This window comes from Leuresthes tenuis, unplaced genomic scaffold (assembly GCF_036924035.1).
Source record: "Leuresthes tenuis unplaced genomic scaffold, fLeuTen1.0.hap1 SCAF_14, whole genome shotgun sequence".
NCBI classification, from domain to species: domain Eukaryota; kingdom Metazoa; phylum Chordata; class Actinopteri; order Atheriniformes; family Atherinopsidae; genus Leuresthes; species Leuresthes tenuis.
This window is the reverse complement of record NW_027325368.1, coordinates 13,388,704-13,406,176: the sequence shown is the minus strand read 5'-3', so window position 1 is coordinate 13,406,176 and position 17,473 is coordinate 13,388,704. Positions and strand designations below refer to the sequence as shown.

Below are 17,473 nucleotides of genomic sequence, written 5' to 3'. Positions count from 1 at the left end.
TATTATAATTTATTGATATGGATTCTATACTTTGGCAGTCTCGACTTTCATGGTTTTCAGTTATGGCTTTGTTGCGAAAGGGATGTAATATGTTTTCATGATTTCCAAGTTTCAACTTCCTCAGACTTTAATGACGGCAACCTTTTGTGTGTGTGATAACTGAGAGCTGTTTCCTCTGAGAAGCTGTTAACATTTCCTTTTTTATGCCAGTTAAAGTATTGTTTACACTCGACAGGTATATAGTGGTGATTAACCAGTTACTGTTGCATAGTGCTGTTATCAAAGCATGTTTTAGTACAGTCTTTCTGCTATGTGAACCTAACGGAAGTCATTTTGTGTACTATGGAAATGGAATATTTCTTTACTTGACTGCCCGACAATATCACATAGATCTATTTCACTGTATTTGAGTGAAGACAAAAAAATAAGTGAAGCAAACCAGTACAAGTCAAATGATGCACCTGTAGTTAAAATGATCCATTGGCCCATAAAAATGAACATGTAATTTGTAATTGTTGCACGTAAATCCATTGTATAGACATGATCGGAATGACATTTTGGGAAAAATTCAGAGGCAAAACCATGTTTCACATCGTCTGAAGCTACTGTTTCACTTCTCAGCCTGTTAAAGAAAGTCTAAAAAAACCCCACATGGTTGTTGAACAGTTTTTACAGTGAACATCTCTATGTCCTGTGTTGCCACCTTCTTTTGATGAATTAAAGTTAGATTTTGTAAAACGAGCCATTTCAACATCCTCCTGAAATCAGACGTTTAAAAAAAAAAACAACAGAATCCTGCATTTGTATTCTTGATTCTTATCATGAACCCTTCGTGGAATGAAGGGATTTATTTTGCTCTGTTAAGACTTACATGAACTGAATAAAAATATGTGTCTGACGTGCTAAAGACCATCATGATCACTTCTGTAATCCATTCAAAATTCTGAAATCCAGCATCTTTTCAACAACAGAGAAACAGACCATTTGCTTTCCTCTTTGAACTTCTGCACTCTGTGCTTCTTCACATTCACAAATACTTGCTTTTTCAGACTGAACTTCCCGATGCAAAGCTTCCAGTTTCATTTAGGACACATGGTTCGTGTTATCACTTGGTGTTAGTAGTATGGTAGACCTCGAATGACTGACCTTCCTAAATCTGCGGTAGGCGTCAGATGCCTCAAAGTGAAACGTCTTGTTCAGTGACATGGAGACATGACACAGTATGAATGTATCGTAAAAAAGAAAATGCAACACATTAATAAATACAACTCATTGCGGAATAAAACCAAGAAAATAATGGAGAAATGCTGACCTAGAAACAATATTAAGCCTCAAACAATCGGGCTTAAATTGCTTAGTGTGGAAAATAAAATGCGAGAAATACCTCTGTAGTTTAAGAAATATATGTACATCTTTTATTGTGAATTTTCAAAACAGCGTTCGAGAGGATTACAGCTCATAAGGATCACAGATGCGAAGAGGGAGAAGAGTCTGAAGATGGCTGCAAAAAGGTCACTGAATTTTGCAATGATTAGACGAAAACATGAGCACAACTCAAAGAAATAAACGAAATGTTTGACATTGTACAACAACATTAGCTGATTTGATTGAAGAAAATACGACGTCACTGGAGTAAGTCCTGAAGTGAACAACCAAACGAGCAGCTAATAAGTACTTTACGATGTTTGTGTTTCAGTGGTTCATGGTGGAACGTGATGAACAGCCAGCCTGAAAGTCCAAATAAAAAATGTTTTCTCATGACATTCAGGATTGCTGCAGTGCAGGGCTTTCATTCTTCTGTACAATTAACATTTAACCTTTTCTGAAAACTCAAGTAAGGTCCTCAGCTTGTTTAAAGGCTTACCGACCTCACCTGGTCTGTGACTGGAGTCATTACATGTGTGGTGAGTATACCTTCATTATTCTGTTAAAACGGAAGTAGCTTTTCACACATACGATGGCCAATTTCAACAAGCAAATACTCCACAGAGTCTGGCTTTGGCCCCATATGGTATGATAGAATAAACATCATCAGTGTTATTGCTGTAAAGTGAATAACAAAAAAATGACGAATGATTTTGAAAATGAACGGAAGAACCTGACCAAGGAACATGTTCTCTGCTCATCCCGGCAGGCTTTGGGGAAAAAGTCCAAGTGGTCATTTGAAAACGCAGCATGAGCTCGTGACCATCGCTGTTACGACCGACGTGATGATTCTCAGACGGCGCTGAATCACCCCAAACCGCCGGCAGGGAACAGCGTAATTAGCACGAGTAACCAAGACATTATTCCTGAATTTAAAAAAAAGAAAAAATCTTATCTGATCTGATCTGTTGTGTTTTCTCTGTTCCAACATTTTGGTTAAAATGGGGGCCTTTGGACATAGTTAAGAAAACCATGGTCACTGCAGAGCTGCAAAAAGTCTATGTCATGAAGGAAGGAGAACTGCATTTGTCCAATATTTTCTGGATGACATCGACTTTTATATTTCCCTTCAGAGCTCGACAAAGCTTCCCAATCGTGCAGCCGATACATCCCTCCTTCATTTTCCAGCGCTCCAGCATCTGGTGCACCATCTCTGGCAGGCCGTCACGGTAGTAGTCATGCTCTATGGTTTCTATTTCCACACCGCTCAGGCCCAGGCGGCGTGCACACAATTTCCAATTGATCCCAATGTTGTCCCTCAGCAGATCCAGATGCTCCTCTGTCACCGCATGGTCGTCTGAACAAAACAGAGAGCGGCAATGAACGAGTGATTATTTGTTAAAACAGGGGGAAAACGCTTTCACGTGCACAGTGTCGCAGAACTGGAAAGTGCTGCGGTGATGAACTGCTCGTACGGAAATGCTGCAGTTGAGTAATGCATCAAATTTGTTACTCAACCAAATGTCGGATTTTTTTGATGAGTCAGATGAAATCAGCGCTGAGTAAGCACTAAAGTGATTTAATTTTCTTTTCTTACAGGCAAAATAGCCTCCTTAGCCTTCTTTTTTTCAGTTCCCTGTATAGATTTTCACCTTTAGTAGGGTTAAAAAAAACAAAAAAAACAACTGTAAGCGCTGATACGATACACATCATCACCAGTGGCTCGACGCTGTTCCTCTGATCTGATCCGTTGATTAAAGACTCTACACAACATGTGGGGTCTGCAGCTTCCTCTGCCACTAACCTTTAGTGGCTCTCATCTCGACAGCTAAACTTCCTTTAATCATTCCAGAATCATTTGTCAGTTTCACCAAACATCTTGCAGCCGACACAGTCTGGGTTTGAGCCCCGGTTAGAACACAGGGACAGCTGCGCTTTGGCTTCACTGATGAGATTTGTCAACTCCAGGAACTATCATAAATCATAAATTCCAAGCCTCCGCGCCATTATCAGTAACTTTGGTCCATTATTGTTTACATTACAAAAAAAATTATACATTTATTCCTAATCGATAGGCAACTTTTCATTAGCTTTTATTCTAACATTTTTTTCATGCCCCTGCTTCCTTCCCAGCCCAGAGCTTAATATGTCTTCAGTCTGCCTATTCACTTTTCTTCTGTTTTAACCACTTGGATTAACTTCTTTACAATCTGGAAGTATTTCATGCAATCTGTTCACAAAGTACTGAAGCTTTCAAACTAACTCACATCTCTTCCCAGAGATTTCAGACGATTTTCTGCTGTACATAATCCAGTAAATACTTAATATATGGTTTCATGTGCATGTACACCTTTCGGACTGAATTAACTGCAAATGTGCCTTAAACTCAAAGCCTTTCTTATCTGACATATTTGATCGCTTTTGTTGCCGTTTGAATCAATTCTTCCTTTATTGGATTTTGAAGTTTCAAGTCTGCCGATTGAATTTAACGTTAGCAGGTCTCTACTGGAAAAGAGATGCTAATCTTCACGTGACAGCCTGCTAGATTTAAGACTAAACACATTCAAACCGTCAGGGGTTACTGACGTGCCAAGATTAGCAGCCATCGGCGGACAAAAACAGACTAAAGCGGACCACAAGCCAGCAAACAGGGTGTTTGCTACATAGAAGCTTTAGGAATAAGGAAATGAAACAGATTTGTTAGAGCCACTTTGTGACACTGAATGTAAGCATAACTCCTGCTTGCATCGCTATCAGGCCGTCTTTAAACTGCACTGATTTAATACTTGTGTCAGTCATTGGAAATACAAATTAACCGAAATATATTTTTGCTTTAGACCTTTGGTCAGATAAAACAAGAAATGTCAGGATTTCAGAAATGTTATTATTTGAAAGGTCACTGTGAAAAATAATCAGCAATAAACTCAGTTACAGTGTGAGTGCCTAAATAATACACAGGCACACTGACACATCAGTTTCAGATAAGAAATGCTGCGACTTACCATATTTAAGAATACCTTCTTGGATGGGGGATGCAGCACAGCCATTAGCAGAGATAGATAATGAGCTAAGAGGGCTCTCGCATCCTCTGATACTCATTGCGTTGTTGTTTCCGATCTGGATCCCACTAGCATTATGGATGTAAAGGGATCCTGGAACGTGCACAACCACAGGGGTAGAATCACTCTACTGTATAGCAGTCAAAGACAACACAAAAAGGTTGCAAACATCTGGTGATAGAATTAGCTAAAAGAGACATATTTCCGTGTACCTGCATCCTGGAGTGAGCCACTCTTTGAAGGTGTCAGAAGACGCCCTGGAGTAATATCTGGGGCAACAGTGTCAGAGACTGGGTAAGCTGGCCAGGACTGCTGGCGATCAAGGTGGGAGTGCGGATGTTGCTGGTTAAACTGTGGCAGAGAAGATGTGCTGGCAGATGTATGTAAATGGGATGGAGTATGGAGGGTGTTCATGAAATCACACATCTCCGAAGTGGAGCGATTCAAATCCTCCTCCTGACCGGTGGGATGCATCAGCTCAGCTTTGGTCCACGAATGGACAGAGGATCTGTCTTGTATCATTTGTCTCACAGAGTAATCTGAGGCACTGAGATGGTTTTGCAGGAAAGGATTTGAGGCGTTGTGATAGCTGGCAGCCTCAAGTTGGCCCTCACAATTATAGCTGCCGTGTTTGTGATACTGAAGCTCCCGATTCAGTTTCTCCTCCAGCTCTAAAGGGCTTCCAAGAGCCCTCGCATCTTCCTGGATCAATTCCCTGGAGGGTTCAGACTGGATGTCATGCAGATCCTCGATGCTGGCTTCAACTGGCATGGAGACATTTCTATCTGAGCTCACCAAAGGGGCTGGGCAATCTAAAGTAAGGAGAGAGATTATTGCAATAAAGACATTTCTGCAACTGTCAAGATTTCCGAAGACTAAGAATTTTAAATGTAAAACAGTACATAAAAGTGAAAGTTGTAGTTATCATAACTACCAACCATGATCGATTGTAGAAAAAGATTCTGGGGTCACAGACAGCTTTTTCATCTTCTCAACAAGTTCGCCTGGTCCTTCGTATTCTTTCTGTTGAAAAAACGTTAAAAAGAAGTAAATACACACATATAAAATATGCATTTAGCTATAATTCTAATTTAAGATTTAGTGCTTTGTGTCTTTGTCCATTATGTCACAAGACTACAAGCTCAAATACTGAATAAAATATATTCACCCTTAGAACACATAAATCGCTCTCCACTAGTTTTTCAAGTTTTTCCATGTAGAAAGGAAGGAAGGAGTTGTAGGCCTCTGCATGAAAGACAAAAAAGGGAGAGTGGAGACTAAATAAATAATACTGACGAGAAATGATAGTACGAATAAAAGATACGAGAAATGGCTTCATGTGAGCGCTATAAATAGAAGCCCTGTGTACTTGGTAGATGCAGATTGAAAACTGTCCAAGCTTCAAAATGTGCAAAGTGTACAATATAACAACAGAATCTTTACATTAATATCATTGTTTTATGTCATTATGCAGATTAGTTACAAAGGAACCAAAAGACAAAAGTAAAAGTAGGTCTCAGTCAAACTTTAAGCTTGATTTAAAAAAAAAACAACAAAAAAAAACAACAACATTGCTTAATAAATGCGTAATAAAAAAGGCACACCTTTAAATGTTGGTCGTTGCTGAGGATTGTGATCCCAGCATCTCTTCATAAGCTGAATTATCTCTGCTGGCGTGTCCTTTGGAATGTGGTCCTCTGCTGGTCGGTCACCGTTGCGAACACACTGGCTCATCTGGTCCTCGCTTCTGGCGTCTGGACAAAGAAATTCTTACTTTGAATATCTGCAGAACGGCAACAGCGACTCACTGTTTCCCTGCGGATCCTCCGAATGTTCAACTTTTGTCTTGTTTTAGAAACTTCTGCGCGTTTCCTCATCCCAGCTTACTTGCATATGGTTCCTGCCTGCTGAGAATGACCCAAACCACGACTGCGAAACTGTACACGTCAGACTTCTCAGTGGAGGGTGTGTGGATACTCTCCAGGTGCTCCGGGGCCATGTAGCTTAGGGTGCCAGCACCTCTCGTCTCACCTGACCACCCTCTACGACTCTTCATGCGGGACTCCTCCTTTGTGAGTTTGCTCCATGTCTGACAGGTGGCCAGGCCAAGGTCTGCAATCTAAAAAACCATTGAGGCATAAAAAGACATACCGTGACTGCTGTAGATGCATGGCGGCTGAATCGTCAATGTGTCATGAGTCTTCAAGTTTTATGTACCTTGATGTGAAAATCCTTATCCACTAAAATGTTTTCTGGCTTGATGTCCTTGTGTACGACATGCTTCTCTGTGAGGTAGACCATCCCTTCCAAAATCTCTAAGATGATCCTTCCTTTGATGGACACTGGGACATCGACCTAAGAACAGGCAGAATTTGGTGAACCAGTCCTTTAGTTCTTGATCGTATAAAGTGAATTATGTAAGGCTGAACACACAACTAATGCCGACATGTATGTCACGTATATCAATGAACCTCTCCCTTTTCCGCATTGCTAGAGATTTCACACCTACTCACCGTCTCCAGCATGACTAAAAGGTTTCCTCTGGGGAGGAGCTCCATGACAAGAGAGCAATCTCTATCCTCCATAATCACACCCAGCAGCTTCACCACACGCTCATGGTTCAGGCTTGCCATGATATTCCCCTCCTCCAGCAGCAATCTTTGACTTTCTCTGGAAAGTGAAGTGGCAAGTGACAAAAAGTGCATCATCAGTGAATCTTAGCGCCCTTATAGCAGGGTTTGGGGACAGAACAGAAGGACACGCATGTCTAATATTCTATGCTCGGTTCATCCACTCCCATAGTTTGTAGTCAGGTTGAACATATTATGTTGAAGTTTTTGAGAGAAAAGAAGTTAAAGTTCTAAAAGACATCTTGCTGTGATTGTTGCATGGGTCACAGAGAGGCAGGAGGGCAGAGATGAGGGGACACAAAAAAAAAGAGAATGACAAAGGCCAAAACAAGGAAGCAAATCAAACACAGCGCTTATAAATGAATGACAGCCTTGTAGGCTTTAACTCAAACAATGTCCCTTCATCGTTTGATGAATGTCCCTTCCCTACATTGCCCAGAAATGTGCACTTGAAGGCATTCAGGTACATGGGGTGATACAAAGCATCAGAGCTAGCTATATTCAACAAATAGACATTTTATATAGAAATAACATATGCAACCCTTCTGCATTTGTTTTATTAATAACTAATTTAATTAAATACTTTCTTCCAATAACTGTGATTTATAACAATAACATTTACTGTCGTTTTTTTTTTAGGAAAAGGCTGCAAATGTGAAACAGGAATGTATCTGATCTGAAACACGGATGTCAGACCTATATCGACACCCCTGTTGAGAGGAAGTGATTAAAAAGAAGAAAGACTTTTTCACAGCACACTCACAACTGAATAACATCTGATATGAGGCATATCTCTTTGCACATAAGTAAAGTAGAAAACTGATTGATCTCTTTCGCACCTCCTGTGTGCTCTCATAAAAAAGTCCAACCACAGGCTGCCTCACCATGTTGCGTTCAAAGCCTTTTTTTTCTGTTGTTGTGTCGCGCTGGACACATGATTCAAGTTACAATTTGGCCAAGGGGAATCCCCGGGACGGTTCACTCAGTAGCAAATAATAAGAGCACTTACTGGTTGCGAAGAGGACCTGTATACACCGTCTTTAACACCACATGTCCGAGGGTTACATGGTAGCACAAGTACACCTCTCCAAATCCTCCGTAGTCCAGGGGCTCCCTCTTAATGAGATCAGTCGATTTCATGTGTAGTGAGAACTTAGGCGCGGTGGCCATACCTGCGAAAAACCAAACAAACATCGAAACCAGGAGAACTACAGCTCTTACACACGCATGACAACGTAGTAAATGTCTGAACACCGTTTAACACACATAAGACGTATCACCAGGAAACACAGTGGAAGACTGGCCAGGCGAAAACTACCATCCGTAACGCTCAAAACAGTTGACTACCCAGAGATAAGCTAACGCTTCACATGTCGCAAAGTTTCGGCAGCAAATCAAACTTAACTTTTAAAGCCAGACTCATAGCCCAAATACTGCTTTGGCTAAATCCCATTTACACTCTGAAATTAAATATAATCAAGATCAAACTGTTACCATAAGGTGCTTTAAAGTCCGAGTAAAGGCACTTTTCTTAGTATATCCGGGTTTTCTTTTGACATGCAACTTTAAAACTGAAACGACAGCTAAAGCATACAGCCCGACTAGTCGATAACAGATAAAAGAGCCAGGGCGGCTAGTTGATTTGGGTTTGGGGGGGGGTTCAAAAGCCTAAACCACGTCTAAAAAAAAACAAAAAACAAATATACATTAGATTTAAAACGTCCTTTCTTCTGACATTTCTCTTTTGTTGATTTTTCCCCTTTAGGTGGGTATTTCTCTTCTTAGCTCCGACGACATCTCGGCGTGTGCCAATGCTGCCACCTACTGGTTAAAATCAATAATTGCTCCGGACATGTGGGCAACTTTCTCCACAAGATGTTTGAGAATTGACGTTGATACTGATGCATTGTTCTCGCTTTCCTATGTGACTAGAAACAGCATCTGCTATCAGAAACAAAATAGTACACATTTTTTCAGAACAGGAAAAATTATTTAACAAAATGTAAAGACTTGGAGGAGCAGCGAAAAACCAATTCCATGTAATTATGTAATTATCACAGCACAACTTAAATAACACCATTGCCCAGAAAAGGGGGGGGGGGGGGGGGGGGCAAGTTCATTGATAAAAACATGCATTTGAATAAAAGTAGAGCGGGAAACCACCTGAATTGTAGCTTATGGCAGTGTGGGCAATGCATGACATGTAGGCCTACATTTTGGGCAGCCTATCTGTCAACGCCTACACTATAAATTCCTCCTTTTTGCACACTAAAACCACAACAAAGTAGTATCGGATTTACCTTTTCGTGTTGCGCCAGTTTAGTGGCTTACTTTTTTTTTTCTTTTTCTGTTATTCACATTTATTGCTGGTAATCTGCAGGTTATTCAGATAACTTTCCAGTTTTCTGTTACAGTTAATGAGTAATCGAGCTGTTACTGAAAGTTAGACAAACAAACTGATGAACTGAATGATCTCAGTTAATGTGCATGCCAAATACATTCAGTCCACCATTATAACTGCTTGTTGGGTAATTTAGGAAATGTAGATCAGATTGTCTGACATTTCTTTTCAATAAGGCTGTTGTAATTCAAGTTACCTTTTAGTAATAGTAGTAGATTCACACATTTAAAACAACTTGAAACCAACACAATTTCAAGCTATTTTAAAAACTGTTCAAGTGTACTTGAAAAGTACTTGAACTGCTCTGCAGATCCAGTGAAACTGAGAAACTAAGTCTGTGGCAAGAACAAAAGAAATGTCATGGTTGACCAATTCAAATAGTCACTACACGTCTGCTGCAGGCTCTTCCTCCCATTCAAGCTGTAGTCTGGTGGTCGCACACACAGAACAACAACAGATCACCAGGAAGTTTAAGCAACTGGTGCCTGCATTGTAAACGTGCTGTCAATGTGGGGCAGTGGGTAATAGAACTTCCTGTTGATGTTGTTATCATGATAATAATCTGCACAGAACTGCCAGGTGTCATGCTTTCCGTGTAATAGAGACACAGTTGCTGCCCATGTGCTCGTAACTGGCTTCTCAATGCCTGTGTCAGCCGTCGAATGACTTTTGTGTTGTTGGCAAGTTTGTTCCTCCCCGTTAAAGGTCTTTTATGAGACAAAACATGATGATACGCTGTGTTAGAGATGTTAATGTTAAATTCAAACCTTTTTTTTTTTTCTTGATAAAAAAGGCCATGTGCTTATTTATTTGGTCTGTCTTGATAATCAGTGTCAAAGTCTTTGTTTACCTTTATCATATTTAAGAATCTTTCTGAATGTCTTCAGTGAGAATTTGCTCTCATCTTCCATGATGTTCACCAGGACTTTGATGCTCCCTTGCCTTCACGCTCTTTAATTAACTCCACATATCCTGGAAGGGATTTGGGTTCGGATTCTGGACCACTGCAAAATATGATATTTTCTCTGATCATCATTTCTTGACTATAAAGTGTCTTTTTCTATGCTATGTTGATGGTCTGCTGCCAAAGGCCAAGTTTTATTGCAAATTATCCTTTGTGCTCCTCTTTTTGCATGTTATATGGATTAAAAAAACACCCTTAAAGAGTAACGCCATGCTTGACCAAGGGGATGATGTTCTTGGGTTGGAATGCTTTCCCTGTCTTTCACTAAATGAAAGCCATGTCTTTGTATCAAGACAAGTCAAATGACCTCTCATCTGTCCACAGAACCACAAACTCTCCTCTTGTTAATGAGAGCTTTTGAAAAGGTAATTTTGTATCACTCTCTTGGAGAACATAACTCCTCCTTGTTCAGCTTCCCTTAAGGCCAACCTTGTGCAGTTGTTGGCACCACAAGCGCTGATTCATCAGAATTGTCTTAGCGTTGACACATAGATAAGTCCTGCCTGTACAAGGCACAATATTGGCGTCATTCTTTCTGAGAATTTTTTTTTTATAGTATGACAATTATTGTATTGTATCAAGTTAAACTTTGCACTGTGGCTGCTGGGACTCACACTAAGCTCCAAAAACAGCTTGAACTTTAAACAGCTGCTCTCACCAAATGAATTTGGCTGTAAATATTATACTTGATTATTGCTGTCCCTACTTATGATAACTGGTGATTTATGGACATAAGCTGCTCGTCTGAGCTGTTGTCTTTCTTGGTCAGGACAAATTTGATTTAAAAAAAAAAAGAAAAAGCTTCAAAACTCATCAAGACCTTTTGGAATGGTGTGTTTTATTTGAAAAAGATGATCTTTTAAATTTGAAAATGAAGAAAAAAGCTATTCACCTATTTATGTCATTTTCCCCAAAAGATGCATCTAAACTTTCATTTGATCCATCCAGAAGTGGTCTTCATTGGAGGGTGGCTGTCTAGAAGCTATTCTTAAAGAAACGAAAGAGAAAGAAAAGGTTCAAGTATGACAAAATACATAAAACGGGACTGATAAGCAGTGGCAACAGAAATCAAGGAGTTAGGAATCCTCCCCTGGACCTCAATTTGATTGAGTGAGGGTTCACCTTGATAGACTCTTTTTGACCAATATATTGTTCTTCTATTTAGGGTTGCACATATTTCAGTAAGTGGTAATAGCACCTGTTTCCTGTTTTTCAGTGAAGTAGCCTTAAGAGGGTCGAGTAGCCTTTTTGTTGCCAATGGGCCGGAAGGCAACATATTAATATAAAAGATTGATATTCTACGTGAGTATCAAGACATGAAGGTTCACGGAGCCCTCCCATACAAATAAACTACAACTCCCATGATTCACCACGAGAAGCTTGGGGAGCAGTGCTTGGCTTGCTCAAACAAGAGCAGCTGCGTTTGCTCTCCCGTGGATTTGGGAAGCATTCGACTTGCAAAAAGCTTTTTTAAACAGCAAGGAAACCGCGTGTGACATTGTTTGAGCTGTCTGTATCTTTCGGCATGGGTAATGGCATCAACAAGGTACGGTACGGATTTCCATCTGATTCATGCGCGGAGCTGTCCTCATTTGAATGGTGTGGTTTAAGGATTGTAAATTTCTTTCTGCGTGTGTGCATATATTATTGATAGACTGAAGTTAATCATTTATTGATATCCCATTTCAATGTAAACAATGAATTAACTATTTCTAATTATCACTTCATATCTCCAGGTTGTCACTTTAAGTCAGCTGTTAAAGATGTTTCAGTTCTTGTAATCAATCACTGTTATTGATGCATTTGACTACACACCGTTTTCTCTTTCCCTGTAGGTCCTCCCGGACTTATATTTGGGGAATTTTAAAGGTGATGTCAAACATTACTTTTTTTAACTTGACATAGTTGCACATAACTGTGGTGATTGATTTTTGTTACATGTCTTCCTAGATGCGAGAGACAGAGAACAGTTAGCCAGAAACAACATTACACACATCCTGTCCATTCATGACAGTGCAGCTCCTATCCTGCAGGTGAGAACATCCCAGCCCTCAGGTGTTTAAAAGGAAAAAAGTGCATCTTGAGTTCATCTTTAGGCGGGGTAAAGACACAAAGGCAGCTGAACAGGCTGATTTTGGCTGAGGCTCAGTTTTTTTTTTTTTGGAAATGGTCAGACCCATAAAGCAGACACAGCTCGTAAAGCAGTCTGTCAGGTTATTCGGGAAGGAGTGGAGTTATTGTCACTGGTGCTGCCTCTTCTTGATCTTACAATTGTCATTCCTGAGCGAGTAAACACTTAGCAGAGGAATTGCTCATGTGATTCTTAGAGTATCACGGAGAATGCCAGTCAACAACAGTTGAGTGAGTGTGCTGAGTTGTGAGCTTGTGGAGGTGTTGGAGTAGGTGGTTTTGTTCTTGCCTCAGTCAGTGTAGACTATACAGTCTGGCTTCATTATCATGACTTTTTCTGGATTATTAAATGTATTATCAACTCACTCTTAAAGTTAAGATGTCAAAAGCATCTGTTTCTTAGTTCCATAATGGTCATAAATCAGCTTAGAATTCTATCACATCCAGACTATGTTCAGCCATTAGCAACACACACGCAAACATTTTGTGAAACTACAAATGCGTCAATTCTTTGCCTTTTGTTCACTGATTTGTGCTGAGTACATCGGAGCAACTGACTGCTGACAGGTAACTAGTTTGCTTTGTCCACTAGGAGATGACCTATCTCTGCATTACAGCAGCTGACCTGCCCACACAAAACCTGTAAGTAGCAAAATGTGCAGCACAACAACACGGCGCACAACAATGAAAAGCTGAGGCGTAGCGAGAGAAAACCACATCCATTTGAGGCTGCAATGCGTAGGTGTCTGAGGTTCATTTTCTTCAAGCTAACGTGTAAATGATATGCTTTCACAAGCTCACCATTTTACTGTGAACTCATTGTTTCACGTACACCACAGCAGCACAGCTGCATTCAGCTGTTGGTGAATGGCTGTTACTTTGTCATGAATACAAGACGTAGACTTGCACTTGTTTTTTCTTCTGTGAAGAAAAAAAAAAAAAAAGTGGTGCACAGTCCTCTAAGCTCAGTGTTACACCTCACACCGTCTTTTAGCAGAACAGATCTCAGTACTGATCTACTACCCCAACCCATTTCCCCTCTCACCAACACACAGGGGTAAGGCTCATGAATCCGTTCCACTTGCTGATTTAGAATTGTCTGTATTACTTTATATGTGTGATTCAAAACATCATTCGATCGAAGTTTGATTTTCACCAATTACGTTTGCGTAAATGTATCATGGATGAACAAAGGAAATTTATGACAAAAAAGACGAAAAAGAGTTGTTGATGCTTGTTAGACTGGAAAAGGGTTTAAAAAAGGCCTCTCTAGGAATTTGGACCAGTCCACTGTCAGACACACTGGGTCTGTTTGACTAGTCTGCTTTGCTTATGAGCCTCTCTAACTGAGTGAAATGTCCCAGAAGTGTCTGAGCAGCAGCTAAGAGAAGTGCTGTTTGATGTCATGTAATGGAGCTTCAATACTTTAGCATAGGCTCTACCAGACCATCCTCATTGAAAGAAAGGAGATAATTCCATCCCACGTTCTTTGCGGCAGCAAGTGTCATAGCGACACTTTATTTTCATCCAGCTGTACAGTGATTTGTGTGGATAAATATGAGAACCATCTTTCCTTAACCCCGTGACATCTTCCATAGAAGTCAAGGAAAAGAACTTAGGAAAAGACCATGGGATGCTTTTTTTCGACTCCTCAATCGTACCCATTGTGTGCAGGTGGAGAAAGCATAACCCTGCATTCCAACATGAGGACCAAATTCAATCTGTAAAACATGGTTTAGGCAACGTCCGAAGGAAGAAAGTGGACCATGCCAAAAGACAGTGAGCCTAAGCCTTAAGAGAAGAAGAAAGTTCATGTTTTGGAATGTCAAGGTGAAAGCCCTTGTTGAAGGACCTAAAGCAAGCTTATCCATTAAGGAAACCCACCAACATCCCAGAGATGAGGCTGGAATGGGCTGAAATTCCTCCAAGCAGATGCACAGGACTAATTAACAGTTACAGGAAATGTAAATCTCATATATAGTTTAAGTATATACGTTATATATATAAAGTATAAATACTTTGGCCTTAAAGCTTTTGCCACTCATAGATTTGTTGCAAGGGATAATTTTCCCTACCAGTGAAATGGCCAAATAAAATGTTTTTGTCTCATTTTGTGATCTGTGTTCTCCTCATCTACATTTAAGATTTGTGTGAGAACTTCATGCCGTTTTTGGTCACAGCAATGCAGAAATCTAAACATTCTCACAATCTTTCAAACACCCCTATAGATACCTCAGACATTAATGCAGCTGTAACCCTCGCCGCCCCCATTTGCTTTATACCCATCTTGTGTAAAGAATGCTTGGTGTTTGAAACGTGTTGTGTGAAATATCACACCGACTCTTTCAAACCTGAGATAAACATACCCTGATCCTGTTCTGTTCTCGAGGAGGGAGAGTTTTGACCAATCTGTTTTGGAAACATTTACACCTGGATGGTCTAAAAAGTAAAGACACTCAACAGCAAACTATGTTTAAACATGTGTAAACAACAAGTCAGCTGTTAGATCCATGCGAGAACAAAATAACAGTGGAAACGGCAGATATTGTTGTGCTATCATTGAAGTTCAGTGTGAGTATGACCTGTTATAACAAGCGTTTTCTTATGCTCCATAGGACTCAGCATTTTAAACAAAGTATAATGTTCATGCACGAGTCCCGTCTGAAAGGAGAGGGCTGCCTTGTTCACTGGTGAGACAACATTTGCCATTTAAGTTACTAAACTAGACAGATTTCCATTGTACAGATGCAAACGTAAATTTACTTTCCACGCTGACCTTAGAAAACTGACATCACAGCACACAAGTGCACAAGTGAAGCCATGTGTAGCTGCTGCACAGACAAGATTAAATAAAAAAAGAAGGCCTATTCTTGAACTTCCCAAAACGGAGTACAGTAACAAGTCTTGCCACATTTTCTGTGTAGTGTGGTAGTTCACAATGTGTTGACAGCATGAAGTTATATTTGGTTAAACAAAAGGTCTTCTCAGAAATACACGTGGCTATTTATAAGACCTGCAGGCACTAAGGTTTCTCTACTGTACTCAATATGTCTTCTTCAAAGAATCATTCCAAAAGCCAAGGCTCATTTAAATGTGTGACGTGTTTGTGTGAATTTATCAGTATTTATACCTCACTTCCACAATTTTTCATTGCAGTTCCTGCATTTGATTTTCTGCACATGTGTGATCTTTCAGTCTGGTGTCACTTATGCTATATGTTTAATTTATGTAGCAATAATGTGAAATCTTTGAGCAAGGATAAGGTTTTCAACTCCTACCGTGATTGTGAGAATAGCATCTTAACCACGGAAACAAACCTCAAAACTCTTAACAATCTCCTGGATCTAGCATATTTATCTAATATTCTTTTGAAATGGAGGACGAGCAAAAATAAGCAATGATTTGCACTTTGTCACTAATGTCAGAGTTGCACTTTCAAAGCAGCATATTAAATATGTCGTACAGATCCTGATTACTAATAGCAGTTACTGACTGAATATGGCACGCGTGTTTCTTAAGCCAGGATTTGGTGTTGACATGTGCAGAATATAACTGCTGTTAACTGAGACAGCCATATCTGTGTCCAGCTTAGTGCCATTCCATGTTCCACTGCCAACAAGCATATGTCAGCGCTGAAGGCACCTCTTCAAAACTCCTCTCACAATGTATATTAAGAATATGATAGCGGCGAAAGAGCTATTCTTGCCTCTAAAGCTCATGGGACATTGATACTCGCTGTCATTCTCCATCAGAAAGTATACACCGTAAAAACTGTTTTTTTTTCTACATGTTTGCATTTAGCAATTTGCATATGAGATTCAAAAGTAAATAGTAAAGAATGAAAGGCTCCAGTGCTCCATATGTCCTACCCTCTGTTTGTATAGTTTGGCAGGAGTGTCCCGGAGTGTCACCTTGGTGGTAGCTTACATCATGACGGTGACGGGACTGGGATGGCAGGACGTGCTGGCTGCCGTGAGGGTGGTCCGGCCCTGTGCTGGCCCCAACCTGGGCTTCCAGCAGCAGCTGCAGGAGTTTGAGACTACTCAAGCTAAACAGGTCAGTCGTGTGAAATGGGGCGTAAGAGAATTTAAATATACCACTGCATAAACTCAAGCCGTGCATAATTTGTGTACAGTATAATAAGAAATAGTTTACATTATCATAAGTGTTTTGTGTCCCCCCCGAACCCCCCCCGAACCCCCCCCCCCCCCCTCCAAGTTCAGAGAATGGCTACAGAAGAAATACAAAGACAACCCCTTCAATGATGAGGCTGATATACGTGACTTGCTTGCCAGGGCATCCATGGTCAAAAGTGAAGAGGTAGAAAAACATGCATCTAGCCCGCCTGGAGGTATTTGATGAGAGCTTTTGATGGGATCTTCTGCAATTCAGCCCAACGAATAATCCTCCAAATATCATGGACATAAATGGTGGAAAAGTCGATCATTATGTATAGTGCATATACATTTTTAGCATTTATTGATAGATGTTTTTTGTGTTGTTGTTTTTTTTTAAACTTATGTTTTATTTTTCACTGTGTTACTATGATTTCAAATTGCTAAATAAAAGGATCAAACCCAAGTGCCTAGTGAGGTTGTCGGTTGATGGGCTGTCATTTAGACAGAGATAAAACACACTGTGTACTCACTTTACTGCTGTGTTTCCTGGTTCTCTTCCTGTTTGTCGACTTATGAAAGCAAGGTCATGCATGGTGGCATCAAAAACACCAAGCTCATTTTCGTACATCAGTCTATGGCTTATTTATGTTCAGGGGCTCTAAGACAGTTGACAATTCTTTATTTGTATATTATACGATTTTACCTACAGCACAGTGGACCAGAGGACAACACACACTACAGGCAACATGGCATAAGCAGGAGCAGCCACTGGGGGGCAGTATTACTAAGTAATTACTATTAAAGTT

At 40.3% G+C, this 17,473-nt stretch overlaps 2 protein-coding genes across 2 annotated transcripts; one reads left to right on the top strand and one right to left on the bottom strand.

The window, feature by feature from the left end:
• Positions 1 to 1,389: 1,389 nt before the first annotated feature.
• On the bottom strand, positions 1,390 to 8,716 carry ripk1l (receptor (TNFRSF)-interacting serine-threonine kinase 1, like). Its single transcript, XM_072363848.1, has 11 exons — positions 8,549 to 8,716; positions 8,064 to 8,226; positions 6,938 to 7,094; positions 6,642 to 6,779; positions 6,312 to 6,543; positions 6,029 to 6,178; positions 5,593 to 5,669; positions 5,363 to 5,447; positions 4,637 to 5,236; positions 4,368 to 4,517; positions 1,390 to 2,722 (listed from the first exon to the last, which is right to left on the bottom strand). The coding sequence occupies exons 2-11, from the start codon at positions 8,222 to 8,224 to the stop codon at positions 2,424 to 2,426; spliced, it is 2,049 nt and encodes a 682-aa protein (XP_072219949.1). The 5' UTR covers positions 8,225 to 8,226; positions 8,549 to 8,716; the 3' UTR covers positions 1,390 to 2,423.
• A 3,087-nt stretch (positions 8,717 to 11,803) lies between these two features.
• Positions 11,804 to 17,083, top strand: dusp22b (dual specificity phosphatase 22b). The gene is made up of 7 exons (XM_072364152.1): positions 11,804 to 11,965; positions 12,255 to 12,288; positions 12,370 to 12,452; positions 13,142 to 13,191; positions 15,165 to 15,239; positions 16,434 to 16,605; positions 16,768 to 17,083. Exons 1-7 carry the CDS (start codon positions 11,945 to 11,947, stop codon positions 16,906 to 16,908), a joined length of 576 nt encoding a protein of 191 aa, XP_072220253.1. The 5' UTR covers positions 11,804 to 11,944; the 3' UTR covers positions 16,909 to 17,083.
• Positions 17,084 to 17,473: the final 390 nt, after the last annotated feature.

Excerpts from the sequence above, each read along its gene's own strand:
- ripk1l (XM_072363848.1), bottom strand. The coding sequence starts at position 8,224 with ATGGCCACCGCGCCTAAGTTCTCACTACACATGAAATCGACTGATCTC. Across the intron at positions 7,095-8,063 it reads ACAGGTCCTCTTCGCAACCA|AGAAAGTCAAAGATTGCTGC; the intron begins GTAAGTGCTCTT and ends TTCACTTTCCAG. Across the intron at positions 5,448-5,592 it reads GCGATTTATGTGTTCTAAGG|AAAGAATACGAAGGACCAGG; the intron begins GTGAATATATTT and ends TTTTTTCAACAG.
- dusp22b (XM_072364152.1), top strand. The coding sequence starts at position 11,945 with ATGGGTAATGGCATCAACAAG. Across the intron at positions 15,240-16,433 it reads GAGGGCTGCCTTGTTCACTG|TTTGGCAGGAGTGTCCCGGA; the intron begins GTGAGACAACAT and ends CTGTTTGTATAG. Across the intron at positions 16,606-16,767 it reads AGACTACTCAAGCTAAACAG|TTCAGAGAATGGCTACAGAA; the intron begins GTCAGTCGTGTG and ends CCCCCCTCCAAG.